At 48.0% G+C, this 21584-nt stretch overlaps 1 protein-coding gene across 1 annotated transcript; it reads right to left on the bottom strand.

Moving 5' to 3' along the window:
* Positions 1-1398: 1398 nt before the first annotated feature.
* Positions 1399-13679, bottom strand: LOC102940087 (apolipoprotein L6). The gene is given in 4 exon segments (XM_007062653.4): positions 1399-3485; positions 5417-5567; positions 5696-5822; positions 13532-13679. Coding segments are annotated over 3 exon segments (1074 nt in total). The 5' UTR covers positions 5727-5822; positions 13532-13679; the 3' UTR covers positions 1399-2593.
* Between the last annotated feature and the right edge of the window lie 7905 nt (positions 13680-21584).

The raw sequence follows: 21584 nt of genomic DNA, 5'->3' as shown, positions 1-21584 counted from the left end.
TTTGTCACTGCACAGAACTGTCTGTGTTGCAGAGATTATCTTGGTCGGTTTTAGCATGAAATGAATCTGCACTTAAAGCATTTTTTCGAGCATAGCCACCAGATGGCTTCAGATCATGCCAGTGGCTAGAAATCTGGACTACAACAGAGACTCCAGCAGGAACATAACATTTGAATATGCAGGAAGAGCTTCAATGTCTGCCAGTTCAGTTCAGTACGATAGTTGTTAGGGTCAGATACACATGACTGGGGAAATGTTAGACACATGATGTGAAAACTTCTAATGTGAAGCCTTGAGAGAGACCGGAGTCTATTCTGGGCAGCCTAAGGAGACTAAAGGGAGATGACAGGGGACATGGTTATTTGGAGGTGGGGGACTTGGATGGTCAGACTGTGGAATGGATGAGAGCGACACAAGAGCCCAGTGCTGTTACGGGTCTGAGGCACGACGTTCTGGGAGTTTGGATCCAGGGTTTTAATTCAGCTCATTAAAGAGCTGGAGGCCTCCCCAAACTGCAGACTTGGAGCTGGCCTTCCGGAGTGTGTGGACGGTTAGGTCTAGGATTTTGGCTTGGGCCTATTACTAGTTCCTGTGTGTGGGAAGCTGCCTAAGCAGGGAAAGTGGGACATGCTGTGTTTGAAATTAAATATTTTAGTAGAATGTGCTGACTCTGGCACGATTTGTGTGTGAATGTTCAGAAACGAGCTCCCATCACATATTGGTGGAAAGGTTATTCTCCCTTTCTTTGCAATCTGGCTTTCACCTATGATTTTGATGTCACAATAACTTAGCTATTCTGAATGTACCAACAGTCTGACTAGTTCTCTCCTTGGCCTGCTAAGAGTTGAAGGTCAGGCCATGGGTCACCCTCCCCAACTCTCCCCTCTCCTACTCCCACAGTTTGCAGTAAAATCTTGGATTTGGCATGTGACCTCAATGTCACAACCATCTGGGCAATCTGTTCTGGGAATGGGCATCATATGAATTGTGTGTGTTTTGCCAGATTGATCCTAGCTAGTACAGTGGGGGCCTGAACCTGTTCTGGAGTCTCTGGGCTCTACTGCAGTACAAATAATAAATCATATTTTCTAGGATGCGCTTTCTGAATGGCAGGGCTGGCTTTGGGGGTTTATATGTAGGTTTTTGCCACTGCAATGTGTATTTTTAAATGGGAAACAAAGTGCACGCGATGCCCTCAGTGCTCCTCCATTTATATTATCAGTAATTTTGAAAGAACGTTTTTTAATTTCCATGTCTGCTCCTTTCAGACTACAGCTTTATTTTCCAGTTGGATTAATTTTTTTCAGACACATTTTTAAATCATTCATAATGAGTCAGGAATTAAACTGCATGTGTCTAATGGGAAATACATGTGCACAGCTAGGGTTTCATACGGCTGCCAAGCTAGCCTGCTTAGTCTTAACTCTTCACGGCATAAAATACCAATAAACCCCTCTTTTGCCAGGCCCGGTCTGTTGGTCTCAAAGGCAGGACATGGGAGCAATGTCACAGCTGCTGTACAGGGTGCATTCTGTAGGGCACTGACTTTCTCTTGTTTTCCCTTCAAGGGCTGATACAGCCTTCCTTTTTCTCTAAGTTACTGTCTGTACATCCTCTCAGCTCCCTCTTGGTACCCTGGTCCTGAGGGTATGGATGCACGTATATTGGTTCCTGGGTAGTGCTGGCTGAGCCCGAAAGAACTCATTAGCCTCTTCTCTGCTAGAGTGAGGGTGTGCCCCTCCCCTGAAATATAAAAGTTTTGACCCTCCACCTTCCAGAAACACTGCTTTGCTACTCTCCATGCTAGTTCATGGCTGTGTGGTTGGTTAACCTAGAACTGCTAGGACTCCACAGCATGGCTTTAATTTCCAGTGAAGGGAGTCGGGGGAATCTCCCCTTCTCCGGATGCTCTTGCTGATGGGGGTGAGTTTCAGAACTCTGGAGAAATTTCTCTCTCCCTCATGCCTTCTCTTCACACCCAGCCCCAGTTTCCACTGAGTCTGTACAACACCTACCGTTGAGGCAAGTAGGTGCTACTCTAATATAAAAATAATGGTGGCCAGGCACAAATATCTCAGGTATTTCTATCTATTTGCTGAGGTGAATTAAAATGTTTCAGTGAGCATTACAGATGTGGGCAAGGCAGCTAATACACTCAAAACAGAAAGGAAGAAGAAGTTTAATGCTTTACAAGTTCATTTGAAAAGCAGGTACTGCTCTTGTAATTTCACTCCTGAGCAGAGCTCTCACACATGCGTACAGGATATTGTTGCTTTCTCTTAAGCACAGGCAAAACACGGTAAACTCCTAGCAGGGTGATTCACGGTGTCCCAGGTCCTGTACAAACAAAATGCACGACATCTCCCGATCCTTTCACTGAATTCCAAACACAGAAGGGACTGAATTACCGTATCAGTCTCTTTGAACTGTTCAGATTGTTTGATGCTTTTGGTCAAAGTGGAGCGGGGATCTCCTTATTAGTTGGCATCATGTGTCGCTTTTGGGGGCCTTGACGTCCTACCATGATCTCCCCTCCCCTTGTGGCTCGGTTCCTCTCCTGGCCCAGTGCTGGAAATGGGAACTTGTGTCTCATCTATTGGTACACCATGCCTTTCAGCTCCTCATACAGCTCGCTGAGATTCTGAAGGTCCTTTTCAAGGTGGCTAGCTTTTTCTCTTATATCTGCTGCAGCCTCCGCCTTTGCCCCCTCAGTTAAATGGATGGAGTCTTTCACGAGACTGTAGGCATCAAACAAGACAAAAACTCCTGCTGCTGCGGCACCGAACACCCTCGCACCTTTGGACATGGCAAGGGTGGTCCCACCTAACGCTTTTTACACTTGCTTGGTCCCCTTTGCTGAGTTTCGGGCTGCACTCCCAGCCGTGGTGAGCCGTTTTGCTAAGGCCTTCAAACCAGGGTTAGCTTTCACCACTTTGAATGCTCTTACGTTGGTTCTTATCCCCTTAACGCTTTTGTATACTACCCCTGGAATTTTACTAGCGGTGGAAAGGACGGGTTTCAGGTGTTCGACCATGGCCTCGCTCTTTGGAGAGAATTTGGGTCTGAAATCCACTTCGTCGGGGAGGGACAGTGTTTTCAGGTTGCTTTGGCATTCCACCAGCAGGTCGTTGGCTTTGCTCCTTTCCTTCAAATTGCTGACGTTCTCATATATGCTTACAGAAATGCTGGTAGCTGCTGCTGCCGCCCCTAGGCCAATCCCAGTTGCCGTGAGAGCCAAACTCCCCCCTGCCGTCAGTGGTGCTAAGGTCAGCCCAAGGATGGTCAAGATGCCGGACGCCAGGCTCGTGGAGTTCGCAGCCATGTTGGCAATGGTACAGTTCTTATGGGTCTCATCAATGCTGTCTGCCATATCCTTAAGGCACTGGATACACTTCTCTATCTCCTTTCTCTGGTCAGGGAACTGCTTCAGAAAGACCATGATATCTTCACTGGCACTCTCTTCCCAGGGGATGATTCCTTCAGACCTATTAGAAGCCAAAGGTATATTTTGGTCACTGCAAGAGACCTTATAGTTTTGCGGTGAAAAGTGACTGTTAAAAATGGCCCCTTCTTCCTCAGCAGATCTGTTCCCTTGTGTGTATCAGAGTCATAGCTATTCATTGCAATAAAAATATTTTCTGACTTGTGCAGAGACTGTGTGTTCTAATGGCTAAGGTACTGCACTGGGACTTGGGAGATACCTGATGCTTATTTTGGCTCTGCCACTCACCAGCTGGGTGACCTTGGACAAGTCACTTTACCTCTGGGCCTCTGTTTCCCCACCACCCTTTGCCTTGACTGTAATCTCTTTGGGGCAGGGACTGTCTGCTAACTTGTGTGATACAGTGCCCAGCACAATGGAGTTTCAGTCTTGGCTGGAATCTCTAGGCGTTATTAGAATTCAAATAATAACAATACTGCCAGTCTTGTAAACTGAGCAAGTATCCCTGGGCTAGTCTACACTAGAAAATTAGATCAACCCAGCTGAAAAATCCATCTCCCTGAGTAATGGAGTTAAGCCGACCTAAGTCCATGTGTAGGCTGTGCTAGGTTGATGGAAGAATTCTTCTGTCCACCAAATTACCGCCTCTCAAGGAGGTGGATTAACTACAGCAGCAGGAGAGCCTCTCCCTTACTGTAGTAAGTGTCCACACTGAAACCTTACAGTGGTGCAACTGCAACATTGTAAGTTTAGACATAGACGCTATCCCTTACATACTTATCTGGCCTCCACTGCCATAGCACTGAGTGCCTCCTATTCTTAATGTATTTATCCTCCCTACACCACACCCTTCAGGGTGGCTTGGGGGAACCCTCATCATTTTGGGTTTTTTTGTTCCCGCTTTTGTTTGGCTGGACAGAGGGGCCTGGCACAAGTGGGGAAGAGGGGAGAAAGCCACACACAGTTTCATTGTCTCTGGGGGAGGAGGGAGTTCTGCTCCCCAGATCCCTTGTTGGTGAGATTTTGCCTCCGTAATACCCCAACAGGGATCTCTTCCTTCCCAAACCCCACGGCCCTCGGATCACTGATCTGTCCTGCCTGCCAAATGTTGATACTGCTGCAGCCTTAGTCACTCTGAGGTAGATTTTCTCAACCTGTGGGTTGGGACCCAAAATTGGGTCACTAGAACGTTTCAAAGGGTCATGTGGCAGCTCCTGTGGCTTCTGTCTCACAGGGCTGGCTGAGCTCGCATCCCTGCTCCCGGCACTGCAACCTCCGGGGGAGCAGCACCACGGAGGTTTGGCCCAGCCATCATGATGATGGGAGTCCGGGTAGGCCAAATTTGAGTGAGTGGCACTGCAACCCCATGAAGCAGGTCACAAATCCATTCAGACAAATTTGGTCTAGTCAGAGGTGCGGGGCCAAACCTGAGTGGTGCTGCAACCCCAGAGGTTGCAATGCCTGGAGCGGAGACCCAAGCCCAGCCAGCCCCACAGCACAGGAGGTGCAGGAGCTGCCATTGTGGGGTGAGTGCTGGGCAGGACCCAACCCCCTGGGGCGCAGGACCTGACCAGAACCACCCCAGGCCCCAGACTATTTACTGGGTCACGACTGGGCATAAACATTTACAAATGGGTCCTGAGCCCCAAAAAGTTGAGAACCACTACTCTGAGGCACTGGGTTGTACTCTCTGGCACCCTCTATTCCTCTCTCTTGCTCTGCATACCGCTGAAGGTTATCCTTTCCCTGAACTGAGCCTGCTGGCAGAGAACCGTTTCTGCTTTATACATCCTCACTGGTGCTAATAAATCTGAAATTGTTCACCGATAGCAAATAAAATGGAGGCAACACCCGCGGCTGTCATGGATGAAGGGACCTGGGTGCCATTCAATTGGGGGTGAGGTGTTATCAGGAGACAGCTGACCAGCCTCTGCGTGTGAGAATTCTTTTTTGACCAACATTTCTCTTGCTTACCTCTCAAGGTCCATCACATCCCGCAACATTTCCTCATAGTTGTACCCCTCAGGAAACAAGCTCTGCAGCTCCTCACTATATATTTTCTCCTGCAAAAGCTCTGAGATCCCCAGGCTGCCGTCATATTGAAAATCATGGTCATCAGTGTTTTCTAAGATTAAAAACAACATCAGACTGGAGTGTCTTCAGACCTACTTTTAAAAGGATGCATGCATTTCCCGTTCTGAATAATGAAAACAGAAGGAAAGAGAAATAGCGCAGTGGCAGGAGCAGGGATACCTTCGTAAGAACTGAATGTTTCCGAGGCCATCTTATCGGGTGAAAATACCAGGTGCAATCTCTGTGACTTTGTTTACATTGCAGTCCTTCAGCACCTCTCATGCAGAGAAAAAGAGTGGCTTCCACCCTGGTAAAGGGAAGAGTAGGAGGGAAACATGGTTCAGAGTGAATCAACAGAAGAAACAAGTGTTGCATGTGGAATGAGTTTAGTGGGAAGGCTGGGTCCCATTTTAGTTTGCTATTGGAACATGCCCAGCCATCACAAAATCACCATCATAACTGGCACAAATTCTCCCTTTTGTTAGCAGCCGCAGGTATGTTGTGGGAAATCTAGCTGTTGATGTTGCTAACAGCTTGAAACCTGTAACGCTTTTATTGGTAACTTGCGATCAATTGGTTATGCAGGGGATTGATACTGCTCTTAATAACCTCTATGTTAAATATCCCTGTGAATTTAAAATGACTCTTCCTGGCTTGAAGAGAGGCTAATCCAGGGATCAGCAAACTTTGGCATGTGGCCCATCAGGGAAATCCGCTGGCAGGCTGGGTCGGTTTGTTTACCTGTAGCGTCTGCAGGTTCAGCCGATCGCAGCTCCCACTGGCCATGGTTTGCCATTCCAGGCCAATGGGGGCTGCAGGAATTGGCGCGGGCCAAGAGATGTGCTGGTCACACTTTATAGTAGGTACGTCTAGAAGTAGTTAGGTCAGGGGTGGCCAAACTGTGCCTCCGGAGCTGCATGCGGCTCTTCAGAAGTTAATATGCGGCTCCTTGCATAGGTGCTGACTCTGGGGCTGGAGCTACAGGTGCCAACTTTCCACAGCTCAACCCCAAGCCCCGCCCCCACTCCATCCCTTATCCCAAGGCCCCCGCCCTTTCCTGCCCCCTCCCCTGAGCCTGCTGCACCCTTGCGCCTCCTCCCTCCATCCCAGAGCCCCCCTGTACACTGCGAAACAGCTGATCACGGCAGGCAGGAGGCACGGGGAGGGAGGAGGAAGTGCTGGGGGTGGCGATTGGGGGTGGGGGAGCGGATGGGGGGGCTGCTGACGTATTACTGTGGCTCTTTGGCAATGTACATTGGTAAATTCTGACGCCTTCTCAGGCTCAGGTTAACCCCTGAGTTAGGTTAATTAGAATTAGTTAGAAATAAAGGGTAAATAAATATTACATTTAAATGTACAATGTAAAATTGGGTCACTAAGAAGACAGAATCGTGAATTTTGAAAGCATGAAATCTGGTTTACCTTTGTTGTAAAAGCCAGAACCAAGATGCAATTTGAATGGATGCAAAGGCCCTTAGCCCTGGTCTACACTATGGGGTTAGGTTGAATTTAGCTGCGTTAGGTCAATTTTAAAATGAATGCATCTACACAACTAACCCCGTTCCGTCGACCTAAAGGGCTCTTAAAATTGACTTCCGTACTCCTCCCCAGCGAGGGGAATAGCACTAAAATCGACTTTGCTGGGTCAAATTTGGGGTAGTGCGGACGCAAATTGACGTTATTGGCCTCCGGGAGCTATCCCAGAGTGCTCCATTGTGACTGCTCTGGACAGCACTTTCAACTCCGATGCACTAGTCAGGTACACAGGAAAAGCCCCGGGAAATTTTGAATTTCATTTCCCGTTTGGTCAGCGTGGCAAGCTCAGCAGCACAGGTGACCATGCAGTCCTCCCAGAATTGCAAACTAGTTCCAGCATGGACCGAAAGGGAGACACTGGATCTGATTGCTGTATGGGGAGAAGAATCTGTGCAGGCAGAACTCCAATCAAAAAGAAGAAATGCAAATATATATGCCAAAATCGCACAGGGCATGATGGACTGAGGCTACACCAGAGGGACACAGCAGTGCTGCGTGAAAGTTAAGGAGCTCAGGCAAGCCTACCAAAAGACAAAGGAGGCAAACAGTCACTCTGGGTCAGAGCCCCATACATGCCGCTTCTATGATCTGCTGCATGGCATTCTAGGGGGGGACCAACACTGTCCGTGGACACCTGCAAGGGGGAAGTCTCATGCAACAGGGAGGAGGATTTTGTGGATGAGGAGGAGGAGGAGAATGCGCAGCAGGCAAAGCGGTGAATCCGTTCTCCCCGGCAGCCAGGACCTTTTCATCACTCTGGAGCCAGGACCCTCCCAAGGCGGGATACCCAGCCCTGAAGCTGGAGAAGGCACCTCTGGTGAGTGCATATTTGTAACTACAGTACAGGGTTTAAAAGCAATAGTGTTTAATGTTTGATTTGCCCTGAAGAATTGGGACGCATTCGTGGCCAGTACAGCTACTGGAAAAGTCTGTTAACATGTCTGGGGATGGTGCGGGAATCCTCCAGGGACATCTCCATGAAGCTCTCCTGGAGGTACTCTGAAAGCCTTTGCAGACGGGTTCTGGGGAGGGCTGCCTTATTTCGTCCTCCACGGTAGGACATTTTACCATGCCAAGCCAGTAACAAGTAGTCTGGAATCCTTGCAGCACAACGCATGGCAGCGAATGGTCCTGGGTTTTGGTCGCATTCAAGCAACATTCGGGCTATATCTTTCTGTGTTAGCTTCAGGAGGGTGATATCATTCATGGTCACCTGGTTGAATGCGCGAGGTGTTTACAATGCTCACAACAGCAGAGGTGAGCTCAGCGGGCTCCATGCTTGCCATGGTATGGCATCTGCACGGGTAATCCAGGAAAAAAGGCGCAAAACGATTGTCTGCCGTTGCTTTCATGGAGGGAGAGAAGGAGAGAGGGAGGGGCGACTGACGACATATACTCAAACCACCCGCAGCAATGTTTTTGCCCCATCAGGCATTGGGAGCTTAACCCAGAATTCCAATGGGCAGCAGAGACTGCAGGAACTGTGGGGTAGCAACCTATAATGCACCGCTCCATAAGTCGATGCTAGCCATGGTATTGAGGATGCATTCCGCTGACTTTATGCGCTTAGTGGGGACATACACAATCGACTGTATAAATTGATTTCTAAAAATCAACTTCTATAAAATTGACCTAATTTTGTAGTGTAGACATTAGTGTTGAGTCTGGCACTGCAGCTGATATTTGAAGCAATAGTTGTTTCCTGATAGAAAAATGGATTTTGTAATAGTTGGCATTCTCCGTACAGTAGATTCTGATCTGTTCAAACTGCATTTCATTAAAGTCTAAAATCTAGAGAGACATTTTAATCTAGATCAAGATGAGGCGAACTACATATACATGGACTGAGTCTCCTCTCACATATACCAGGTTTAAACAGGTCTAATTCTGCCAATGGGGTGGAAGCATGCTCTTGTGCAGTGTTTTCCAACTATTTCAGGTTGGCAACCCCTTATTCAAATGCAAAATTTTTCCTGACCACCCCCGCCCCTTACATTTTTTTACTCTTACTTTTATACTAGCTGTATTGATGATGATAATACCAAGCCTACATCATGTATCCATATGTGTGTTTCAGGATGTTGAATATTTGACCTTGAAGGGTAAGCGTGGGGGGTGGGGTGGAGGGACTGGAGGAGCATTAGAGTCTAATTAAGTTTTCAGTGCTTCACATCATACCTTGATTGCCTTTTGTGATTCCCCTGAAGGTCATTGACCCCTCAGCAGAGAAATTCTAGTCTAGTAGATGAGGATCTGGATTGGGAGTCAGGAGACTGAGGTGCTATTCCTACCTCTGCCACTGTTGTGCTGGGTGACCTTGGACAAGTCACACCCCTGTGCCTCAGTTTCCCCTTTGACTAACTTGTCTATATAGTTAGCAGATTATAAACTCTCACTATGCATTTATGCAGTGACTAGCACAGCATGGTCTTGATCTCATTTGAGCTGTTAGGCTGTACCGTAATACAAATAATAATCTATAATGGAATGTAGGAAACGGAGGATTTAAAATCTCAGCTCAGTGCTAATCTCTTTGGGCAAAGAATTTCAGTAGTGATTTTGGGGGCCCAACGTGAGATGCCTTAAGGGGGCTGATTTTCAGAAAGCACTGAGCATCCTCCTGTGAAAATCCAGCCCCTTTAAGGGACTGAAAGTTGCACTCACAAAATCACCAGATGCTTTAGAAGCTCTTGGCCAAGGACAGCAGCGCTAGTCTGAGATGTTTTAAATCTTGTTCCTTGTGTTTTGTCAAGCGCCGTGTACATCTACTGGGCTCTGTTTAAAATTTTTTTTAAAACGGTTATTTTTAGAGCTTATTAAAATTCTGTGTACATGAATATGGAAATTAGGTATAGCACTGGGGCTCCTGGCTAGTAGCGAGCATGGCTCTTAGCACTGCAAAGGTCGGGCAGCTCTGCTGGTCAAATGAGCAGAGCTCAAATTACAGGTAAGAAAATTCCCTGTTGAGGTGTCCAAGTGCCTCACTGTAATTAGCATCTGTCACACTGCAAATCAAATGAGTGCCTAGAAGGATGCAGGGAGGGGCAGCAACCCAGCCATGGGAAAGAAATGGGGATGACGGATCTACTGGATGCTGGAGAGGCAGCATGAGAAAGGGACTTAGGAGTTGTATGACCCGGGTCCTGATTGTGATTCCACTCTGGCCATCCTGCGTGCGTTTCGGCTAGTCACTTAACTGCTCTGCGCCTCGTTTTCTGCATCTGCAAAAATAGGGGTGATCCCTGTGCCTCCTTTTGATGCGCTTTGAGCTCTTCAGATGAAATGTGCGATATGAGCCCAAAGCGCTGGGTTATTGTTACTACATCTGTTGACTCCAAAGAGCAGCTAAAATGAAAATAAAAGAATTTTAATTTTCAGTTTCATCAACTGCATTGCTGCAGCATTGGAGCAGTGTACAAACTCCTCCCCAAAGATGTTAGAAATTCAGCGACACAGAAAGGGTGTTTATACTGTGACGCAGCCTTGTTCTCCTTGCACTAGCAGCTCTGACCTGCTGGAATCACAACGAGGAATAGTTCTGGATGCCTTGTCCTGGGAGGTGCCTTGTGCTTCCTGCTGGAGGCTGGGTACTCTCATCTGCCACTGAACTCAATGGGAGCTGAGCTGTTCAGCACCAGTCAGGATCAGGCCCTGAGGAAGCAAGAGCCCTAATTTCCTGCTTGGCAAACAAAAGCAACCTGTTCTGCAGTTTCAGTCCAACTGACAGTACCTGGGTCGGGGCCTCAGGCTCGTGTTTTGACATTGTATTTATACCGGGCATGGGTGTTAGCTGGGAAATGTGACTACTGACCACATGCTGTTCAGCTGATGTTGGCCCTGGCACCTTGGTAGGACAATCTCCCCTTCCTGCCTATCTCCCCTTCCCCACCACAAGTGGCCTTCAGCTGAATCCTGCCATTTTGCTGGTGTCATTGGGAGGCACTCGAGTCAGAGTACTGATCTGGTAACTAGGCAGGGTGGGCGTTCCAAGGGAGTGAAACTGTTTTCTTCTTGTTGTATTGTTTCAGTACAGAACAGAAAGCTCCTGGGGGGAACTGTGGCTGCTGTGCAGCACAATTTAACCTGCCTGGGGGTACAGCCACATGCCACAGTCATTGGACTAACTGCACCTCTGACCCCCACCTGTTTTCTTCGCGTGCACCCTGCTTTGGTCTTGGGCCTGATGCCATTGGCTTTCTCAGGGTGGAATCCTGTGATTCTATCACTCTCAGAACAGGCCCTGGCTGCAGTCCCCTGTGATCAGCCATGATTAAGGCTGTGGGTCTGTCACGGAAGTCATGGACAGGGCTGGCCTTACCATGAGGCAAACTGAGGCGACCGCCTCAGGTGCCAGCCTGTGGGGGGAGAGAGCCACTAGGACCCAGAGTTTCAAAGTTTTGGCCCAAGCGAGGGGGCATGGGGACGTCATTTGAGTTCCCTGCCTCAGGTACCAAAATGTTGTGGGCCAGCCCTGGTCGTGGATTCCGTGATTTTTCGGGACCTCCGTGACTTCTGCAGTGGCCGATGAGGCTGGCTTGGGGGCTGCCACACAGGCTGCTGCTGCTGCGATAGTCTCGGGCCACCGCGCCCCTCCCCCTCAGCATCAGCAGGAGTTTGGATGTGGGAGGGGGCTCAGGGCTGAGGCAGGGGGTTGGAAAGTGGGAGGGAGTGAGGGCTCTGGGTGGCACTTACCTTGGGGGGGGGGCTCTCTGGAAGCAGCCAGCATGTCCGACTCCTAGGCGGAGGCGTGGCCAGAAGGCTCTGCGCAGTGCGCGCTGCCTCCGCCCACAGGCGCTTCCCCCGCAGCTCCCATTGGCTGCAGTTCCCAGCCAATGGGAGCTGCAGATTGGGCACTCGGGGCGGGGGCAGTGCACGGAGCCCAACTGGCTGCGCCTCCACCTAGGGGCTGCCGGGACAGACCGGCTGCTTCTGGGAGCTGTGTGGAGCCAGGTAGGGAGCCTGCCAGCCCCCCCTCACCCCTGCAACAGTGGGAGTCCTGGGGCTGCGAGCCCCCAGACCACCACCCCCCCGAGCACCTGCTGCATCCATGGGCCACATAACCCCCCAAAAAGCACCCAAGTTTTAGTCAGGGGTATATAGTACGAGCCATGGACAGGTCACTGGCCATGAATTTTTGTTTACTGCCCATGACCTGACCATGACTTTTACTAAAAATACCCATGACTAAAATGTAGCCTTAGCCATGATTACCTCAGCGGGCTGACTTATTTTCAGTGCCTGCATTTCTGTCCCCTGTGTGACCAATGACAATGGTATTCGCTACCCAGTAACAGAACAGGCTTTCTAAAGCAGAGTGTTATTTATTTAGAACCAAAGCTTTTCAGATGAAACAAATCTTAAAACAATAAACAGACTAATGCATGTCTAGCTTACCAGGTATCTAACACTCTTCCACATGAGGACCTTGGTAGATATGTCTAAGCTTCCTGTAGAAACCCTGAAACCTCTAAGGTCTGGCCTGCAGAATCTTTTGCTTTAGTTCACAAACCATTTCTCCCCCTGCTTCAGAGAGCGTCACCTTTAAAGACTGCGTAATGTTTTGATCACTCCCCTATTTATAGACATTTTGATCACTAGTCTCCTAGCCTGGCAGAATAAGTCTTGCATCTTTGTTAGAGACAAGATATAAGCTCTGTTCTTATGTGGGACCATTATGTTTCTTTCCTGCTTGTTTTTCCACAGTCCTCATTGAATTTGAGCATTATACGATTATAATAAACATTCCACTACCGCAGTGTAAGTTACGCAGTCTATCTCAATAACCAATAACCTCAATAACCAATAACCTCAATAATACAGTGTACAGAGAATTATTACATACCAGTGGTCTTAGATTATTACACAGCAGCTTTGTGCCCATCACACCATGTCTCAACACTGACTTGTGCACTTTCCAAAAGAAGGCAATCAGGTTATATAATTTTCTAGCTAGCTGTCTTTGAAAGCCTCAGACTGTGACCACTGAAGTCAATGGCAAAGCTCCTTTTGATTTTAGTGGCCCTTAGAACAGTTCACACAAGCGTACTGATGAGTAAAGTGCACTGCACTGGTCTCTACACAGGTGAATGACCCAACATTTTGCACAGATGCTTCTCTCTCCCCGCCACACACCCCTCTTCCAGCTATATTCTTGCCATGATATTCTTGATATTGATATATGCCTCTTCCAGCCCCCTTTCAGCAGGCAGCCCAGCCCCACCTCCCTGCTGCTGGAATCTTTCAGTGTCAAGAGATGAGGTACTAAACCTAGCATTTAAGAGGAAGGGAAGATTTAAGCGTAAGCGCAAAGGGGATCTGCACAATCCCTACCGGACCACCTCACGTTTCAATAGTAAATAGTTTACATTTTACAGGGAATTTCTGGTTTGCCCACAGGCCAGCAGGAGGCAAAACAATATCCCCTTCCTCAATATAAGGTCTGCAAGATCGAAAGCCCTGATGAAACGCTATGACCCTTACCTCTCTGGCTGCCCTTTGCTAGTCGGCCTGAGAAATCATAGGGCGGTGTCTGTGAAGGCTGAAGCACAGTTTCCTGTAAGGAAGTGGAGAGGAGTTTCTCAGAAGTGGATTTAAAAAATATGTCCTATAGAAGCCAAATATACTCACCAAGGCCCTTAGTGTGTGTTTACCAAGGGTGGAGTAACTCAGTATAACCTGTTATGAAGGAAAGTGGGAGGAGTGAAACAAAGGGCATTTTTCTGTCAAAGAGCAAGCTTGTCTGCTGGCTACACTCTCCTGTTGTAGGCAGTGTTGTTGTAGCCATGTCAGTCCCAGGATATTAAAGAGACAAGGTGGGTGAGGTAATAGCTTGGGCCAACTTCTGTTTGTGAGAAAGGCGAGCTTTTGAGTGACACAGAGCTCTTCTTCAGGTCTGGGAAAGGTATTTAGAGTGTCAGAGCTAAATAGAAGATTGAACAGATAGTTTAGCAGTCTAGAGTCATGGTCTTACTAAGGACACTGTATTTATGGCTTATTACAACAATCTGTAACCCGCTAACTTCCTTTTTCTCCTATGACTGCAGGGGTGTTAATAAGCCACTTCACCTTGAATAGTCCCTTAGAATATGTGCTACTTATGCTAAACTATCTGTTTGATCTTGTATTTAGCTGGGACACTCTCAGTCTACACTACAAAATTATGTTGATCTAAGTTACGTTGGCATACAGCTGCAGCAGTTATTGTTTGTGCTCGTCCAAACTGCGCTCCATGTGCTGGCGGTGCGTGTCCTCACCAGGAGTGCTTGTGTTGATGCAGGGTGCAGTGCACCATGGCAGCTATCCCACAGTGCACCTTGCCCCCATCCAGTGCAGGGTGTTGTGGTAAGTTTTCATAATGCTGCATTGGGATGAAACGAATCATGCAGGGGTGACTGGGAACGTGGATTCAACTTCCCAGAATGCAGTATTCTCCATCCCATAAACCCGTGCTTCCCTCCTCGCTGTCCACCATCTCCGACAGAAGCATGGAGCCTGCACAGCTCTGCACTACTGCGATGAGCACGGGCCACCTGATCCTGCAGTAACTGCAGAGCTGCAAGAGGTGCCACGGGGAACATGATGATTCCTTGGAGGCTAGATGGCTGTGGGACATAGAAACAATTCAAAGTTGTTGGCAGCATTCACAGAGCAGCTTCAGACAGTGGAGTGCTGGTTCTGGGCCCAAGAAACAAGCACTGGCTGGTGGGATCGCTTTGTCAAGGGGGTTTGGGATGATGAGTAGCGGCTGCAGAACTTTTGGATGCGCAAGGCCACATTCCAGGATCTGTGTGCAGAGCTCGCCCCAGCCCTGCAACTCAGAGACACCAAAATGAGATCTGCATTGACAGTAGAGAAGGGAGTGGCAATTGCACAGTGAAAATTTGCAACACCAGATTGCTACTGATCAGTTGGGAATCAATTTGGAGCTGGGAATTCCACCATGGGGGCTGTTGTGATGCAAGTGTGCAGGGCCATTAATCGCCTCCTGCTGGGAAGGACTGTGACTCTTGGCAATGTGCAAGACATAGTGGATGGCATTGCAGCAATGCGGTTCCCAAACTGCAGTTGAGCAATAGATGGCACGCATATCCCTATTTTAGCACCAGACTGCCTTGCCACAGAGTACATTAACAGAGAAAACTAGTTTTCTATGGTTATGCAAGCTCTGGTGAATCACCAGGGATGCTTTACCGACATCAGTGTGGGCTGGTCAGGAAAGGTTCATGACACATATTTAAGAACACAGGGCTGTTCAGAAAGCTGCAAGCAGGGACTTTCTTCCCCGACCGGTGGATTACCATTGCGGATGTTGAAATACCAATGGTCATCCCGGGTGACCCAGCCCTACCCCTTGCTCCAATGGCTCAAGAAGCTGTACACTGGGCACCCCAACAGCACCAAGGAGTGCTTCAGCTGCAGGCTGAGCAGGTGCAGAATGACTGTTGAATGTGCCTTTGGATATTGGAAGGGTCACTGGTGCTCTCTACTCATGAGATTGGACCTCAATGAAAAAATATCCCAATGGGTATAGCTGCCTGCTGTGTCCTGCATAATATCTGTGAAGCAAAGGGGGCAAAGTTTCCATGGAGTGAAGAGTAGAGGTGGAGCAGCTGTCTGGTGATTTTGAGCAGCTGGAGACCAGGTCTTCAAGAAGAACACAGTGCGGAGCTATTAGGCTCAGGGAGGCTTTGTAAGACCATTTTAATAGTGAGCCAGAGTAGTGTGTGTTGCCGTAGTGCGCTCTGCCTGGCCTTGCTCTTTTGTAGCTCTGTTATGAACCCTTTGGTGAGTGCTGTGTGTGTAGTAAAATAACACTGCCAGTGCACCCATACTGTCTGTAAAGGATGGCAGCACCACCCAGCATATGTTGTGATCGAACAAAAATGCATTTGTTTCCCAAAATAGATTTTTACTCCATAACAATGCAAATAGAAAAACATTTATAACTTAATAGAACATAACACATTAAGGGAAAAGAACGTATGAAGGGGAAAGAACAGTCATTTCCATCTCAGCTGCACATACACCAATCGTGTCTTTCACAGGTCAGTGTATGTGCGGCTGTGAATGTCTTTAATGTCCCCAAGGGGTGGAATGGTAGGGGTAGAGCAGCGGCCCCTTGTGCTGTGTGGAATGTTTGTGGGGGGTGCTGTAGGGAGGTCCTGATATGCAGTTCTCTATGGAATGCAGAGGGAGGCGAGCATGGGATTGTTGAACCTGTAGGTCCACCAGAGTCTGCAGCATGTCTGTTTGCTGCCTGAGAAGCGCTAGCATTTCCTGCGGCATGTCCCTCTCCTTTTCCTGCACCTCTCTCTGCACTGCCTGACTGTCTGGCCAGACTGTTTACAAGGGTGATCCTCCAAGCCCTATACTTGTTATCTGAAACAGCAGAGGCTTGCAGGATTTTTTGGAACATGTCATCCTGAGTCCTCTTTCTCTTTCTCCTTATCTGGCTCAGCCGTTCTGCTGGTGTGGATGGAGTGACCCCGAAGGCTACGTTTGCAGCTGCTGAAGATACAGTACACAGAGGTACGATTGTCAATGTATTCACGAGATAAACTGAAACTTAGGATACTGAACTCACTCCCCTTGATCCAGACAAGTTTTAAGCACTCCATTATCGCTTCTCCTTGGGGTTTATACAGCATGATGGCAGTCACAGCACCAGCCATGGTGAGTATGGCCCTGGGGTGTGGGGCAAATTGGGGAAATGAGGGGAGATAGCTCACAGGCATGAGTATATGTGTATAGGGCAACTGAACTGAATACGGGCACCATTTTCCATAGGTGGAGCTGGATTTTAGCTGATATTTCAGTCCTGAGGGTAATGGAGGCTGAAAGGGAACAACTCCTGCAGATATCCAGCTGCAGACCAAGGCAGTACGCTGCTAGCCTGCGTGCTGCAATGGTGCCTGCAGAAGTAATTGCTGAGTGGTGTGGGAAACTGTCCTACCGCAGTAGAAGAAATAAGGCAGTCTTCCCCAGAAACCTTCAGCAGAGGATTGCAGATTATCTGCAGGAAAGTTTCATCGAGATATCTACGGAGGATTTACGGGATATCCCAGTGCACATAAACAAATTGTTCTGCGGGGGCCCCCTCTGCCTAACTCTAGAGGGGGATGAGAAGTGGATAGCAACTCTGACTCTGTTGGTTGTTTCACTACCTCTTCTAGCATAAGTAAAAAAGAGTAAACCAATGGATGTGTCCTGCCACTTCGGAGGTTCCATCTCTGTAATTTCTAAGCAAACCATATACTTACCAGAGGTTCCTTCCCCTGCATCAGGCTCACCCGTACTCAACTGTTAGGACTGGTTGGACTGCGCTGGAGTTAAAAACAGGTCCTGGGTCACTGCGCTGCTGGATCCCCTGGTCATCTGTCTCCCGTATTCCACGTTCCTTCTCCCTGTTCATGGCAGGGGCCTCTGCCTTGGGGTCCTACAAAATATACACGGGGGCTCTTGGGGATGGTGGTGGGGTCTCGTCCAAGGATGGTGTGCAGCTCTTTGTAAAAGCGGCAGGTCTGTGGTTCCACAGCCAGTGCTTAATTTGTAATGAAAGAGGTGCCGGGGCTCAAGTAATTTTTTTACGTTCATAACTGATGCAGCAAGCCCAGAAGTGCTGGGGCTATGAACTGCCATGCCCAGAGGTGCCAGGGGCTCAGGCCTGGCACAAATTAAGTATTGTCCACACCAGAGTGATTGTTAGCCTCCCTTGCCCTCTGGTACGCCTGCCGCAGCTCCTTGGCTTTCACGCATCACTGCTGCTGGTCCCTGTCGTACCCCTTCTCCTCCATGCCTCAAGCGACCTGCTCGTAGATGTTGATATTTCTATGGCTGGATCAGAGCTGTGCGTGCACGGCCTCTTCTCCTGACAGACCCATGAGATCCGACCCCACCGTCCCCCATGTACTCCAGGCAGGAGCACGTCTGTAGCATGTAGCCAGCATGGTCAGTTGCGTGGTGAGCTCTCCAAGCCAGGCAAACAGGAAATGGAATTTCAAAAATTCACGGGGCTTTAAAAGGGAGGGGTGGCTTCCTGTGTACCTGGCTGCTGGGCAGTGGAGTTCACAATGATGACCAGAGCAGTCAAGGTGCGGCATTGTGGGATACCTCCTGGAGGCCACTGACAGCCGGGGTAAGTAACACAGTGTCTACACTGTCACTGCTTCGACCGAACTACATTGACCTAAACTCTCTGCTGATCATGGAGATGGAGTTAGTAAGTTACGTTGGCGGGAGCGAAATTTAGTGTAGACACCTCCAGAGTTAGGTCGACGTATGCTGCCTTGCGCCGACTTATCTCTGTAGAGTAGACCAGGCCTTAGTACCGTTCCCAGCCCTGACAAAGAGCTCTGTGTGGCTCGAATGCTTCTCTCTCTCACCAACAGACATTGGTCCCATAAAAGAGATTACCTGAGCCACCTTGATACTCTGCTGTTGATAGGCTTGTAATGTGACCCTGCAATGCTATCCATGATACAAAGGTGTAATAGCCAGGATGGCCTGAAGCTGGTCACAGAATCATTTTATTTTAATAAAAAATTTCAATGTAAATGATTTTTTTTGTTTTTGCCCAAACATTTTGGGGTTTTGCTGGAAAGCTGAACATGAAAAATATTTCCCTTTTTGGCATCTGCAAACGAAGACACAACAAAACGAAATGAATTTTCTGGTTTTCATTTTTTTAATGAAAATTCAAAACAACTTGAGGAAAATGAACATTTTCCATGGAAATGTTTGTTTCTATGAAGAAAAAAATCTCAAACGAAAAATTTCAGCCAGCTCTACTAGCAATTCTGTCCTGAGTGTGGCCTTTACTGCATGCGTTCAGGAAGCCTGGATGTAGAGAAAAGACTCAAAAGGATAAGCATTTTGGATTCAGGGAATAAATCGAGAGATAAGAGTAAGGTGCCAGGAACTATAGTGACCTCAGAAGAGTGAAGCTTTTGATGTCACCAGACCCAGAGATGACTTTATGGATTACAGATGAGTCTCTCTTCACAGTAATGTCATCACAAGAAAAGTTTGGACTGGGTGCAAATCACTTGGAATTAGTTCCCACTGGCCCCTGTCCAAATACAATGGTATGGCTCACTGGTCCATAATTCTTAGGGGATCTCAGGGCTCCTTTTTTGCAGATAGGCCCCATCTTAGTAACTAAGGAACAGCTGTAGTTTCTAGAGCTAAATCTATGCCTTTGTTGTATCTTTGGAAGGATCCTGAGGTTAGAGCAGTGGACCGGGAGAACTGGGTTCTCTTCCTGGCTCTGCTAATGACCTTGTGCATGGCCTTGAGCAAGTCATATAACCTCTCTGTGTGGCTCAGTTTCCATCTGTAAAACGGAGATGATAATGCAGTAACTGCCTTTCATAAGTGAAGTTTAATTCCTTAACGCTTGTAAAGTGCTTTGACATCCTCACAGAGAAGACTCCAGAAAGATGAAAAATATTACATGGTCATATCCCCCATTTATTGCCAACAGAACCTTCCGACGCTGAGTATTGCCAATGAATTGCATTTGAGTTTCTCTAGTTGCTCTGTAATTTCCTTAAGGAGGCCAGTCCCCATCAAAGTGTGGGTGATCCAGGAACGCTGCATCCTGTACCTTGCAGTAGAGCCCTGTGTGGGACTATTTTTTTAATCCCGCTGCCACTCCCACCTGCTCCCACATTATTTCTTGCATTTTTATCTCACTCCCACCTGCAAAAACCTTCAATCTTGCAAATCCCGCAAGAGAGACAGGTTTTCCCTGTGCTACTAAAAAACAAAACAAAACTCAGTCAGTTAACATATTATATATATAAACGTAATTCAGACACAATTTTTACCACTGAAATTATAAAACAAATCTTGCTTAAACCATGTAAAAATATTTTAACTCCTGTTAGAAAAGATACCAAATCTCTTTTGAGCCCTTGTTTAAATTTAAACATTAAAACCTTTATTTAAAAAAAAGAAAAACTTGCTTTACATCACTGAAAGTGTTTTCCTGCAAATTATCGTAGTCTGTTTTTTTTTTTCTTGGCCCACCCAATCCTGCCCACAACAAAGCACATTTTACCCACTCCTGCTTTTATGACAGTGGATCCTGAGGGACCCACGAGATTCCCCGTCCCGCTGCAGGGCTCTTATCTTGCAGTGTCCCAGACATGTTTCTTGGAGTTGCCATTTTTGAGTTCCTGCCTCTCCCTTTTATAAAATGCCCAGCTACACACTGGAATGTTGCAGAAGTGAGAATCCAAAATGGCAGCTACTATCTGATAGCTCCTTTTGCTCTCGTGACGATCTTGTAACTTGTCCTCGTCAGAGCACGATAGCTAATGCTGAATTGGAGAAGCAGCCATCTATATTTAAAGTCCTGCTAGCATGGGGGTCTTCCTACAGACATTGGTCATGCTTTAGTTAGCAATGGACCATAATCTGTACTCTTCTTTCCCGCTGCCACACGGAGAATTCTTTAAAATCCCTGGCTCCTGCTAGTGGGATTATCCTACTGTGACCTTACTGTGAATGAGGCTGCACTTATTGCATTACTCACCCAGAGCCACTAGGTGGCAGCAGGTCATGCCCAATAGGTTCAAGTTTGGGCTGAGCTCTAGGAACTTGCAGGATGTATGTATGAGCATGCAGCAGGCTCCTGTCATATAGATGATGGCATTATCTCTCTGTGTCGCTCACTCGCACCTCCCTCCTCCCCACTTGCCTAACATACAGGGTTGACTCTGAGGGAGAGTCCCAGTCAGAAGAACACTGATGATGACTTGGAGGCATAAGAGGGAAATAGAGGGACTCCTTAGGACTTTAAAGGGGAGAAGGGAAGGGAAGGGCTGGGGGGAAGGGTCACCAGTATTCTGCTTTGAACCTCAGAGCATCTGTTTGATCCCAGCTAGTCAATGACCCACTGAGTCATGTATCCTGCCTCAGGGCTTGTCTACACTTAAAACGCTACAGCTGCAGCGCTTCAGTGTAGATGCTACCTATGCCGACAGGAAAGGTTCTTCCTTTGGTGCAGGTATTCCACCTCCCGGAGAGGCAGTAGCTAGGTCAATGGGAGAATTCTTTTGTTGACCCAGCGCAGTCTACACCGGGGGTTAGGTTGGTACAGTAACTCCTCACTTAACGTTGTAGTTATGTTCCTGAAAAATGCAACTTTAAGTAAAAAGATGTTAAACGAATCCAATTTTCCCATAAGATTTAATGTAAATGCGGGGAGTTAGTTTCCAAGGAAAAAATTTGGGGGCAGACAAAAGGCATTATATACTGTACTGTACTGTACTGTGGTTGGGAGGTACCCCTGGCTTACCCTACACAGGCACAGCCCACTGCAGACAATGAGGTAGTCAAGGACACTAGGAAGCACCTTGCGCAGCAGCAGCGGCAGCTTCCCCCCCCAGAAGAACAGGTGCCGACTTTGCCAGGGGATGCTCCAGGCCCGCCCCTTCCCCTCCCTGCTCCATTCCAGGCCCGCCTCTTCCCACCTCCATTCCACTTCCTCCCCAGAGCATGTCGCGTCCCCGCTCCTCCCGCTTCCTCC

The sequence above is a fragment of the Chelonia mydas genome, chromosome 1, assembly GCF_015237465.2.
Source record: "Chelonia mydas isolate rCheMyd1 chromosome 1, rCheMyd1.pri.v2, whole genome shotgun sequence".
Taxonomy (NCBI): Eukaryota; Metazoa; Chordata; order Testudines; family Cheloniidae; genus Chelonia; species Chelonia mydas.
The sequence above is the reverse complement of the archived record's forward strand: the minus strand, read 5'-3'. Positions and strand labels throughout refer to the sequence as shown.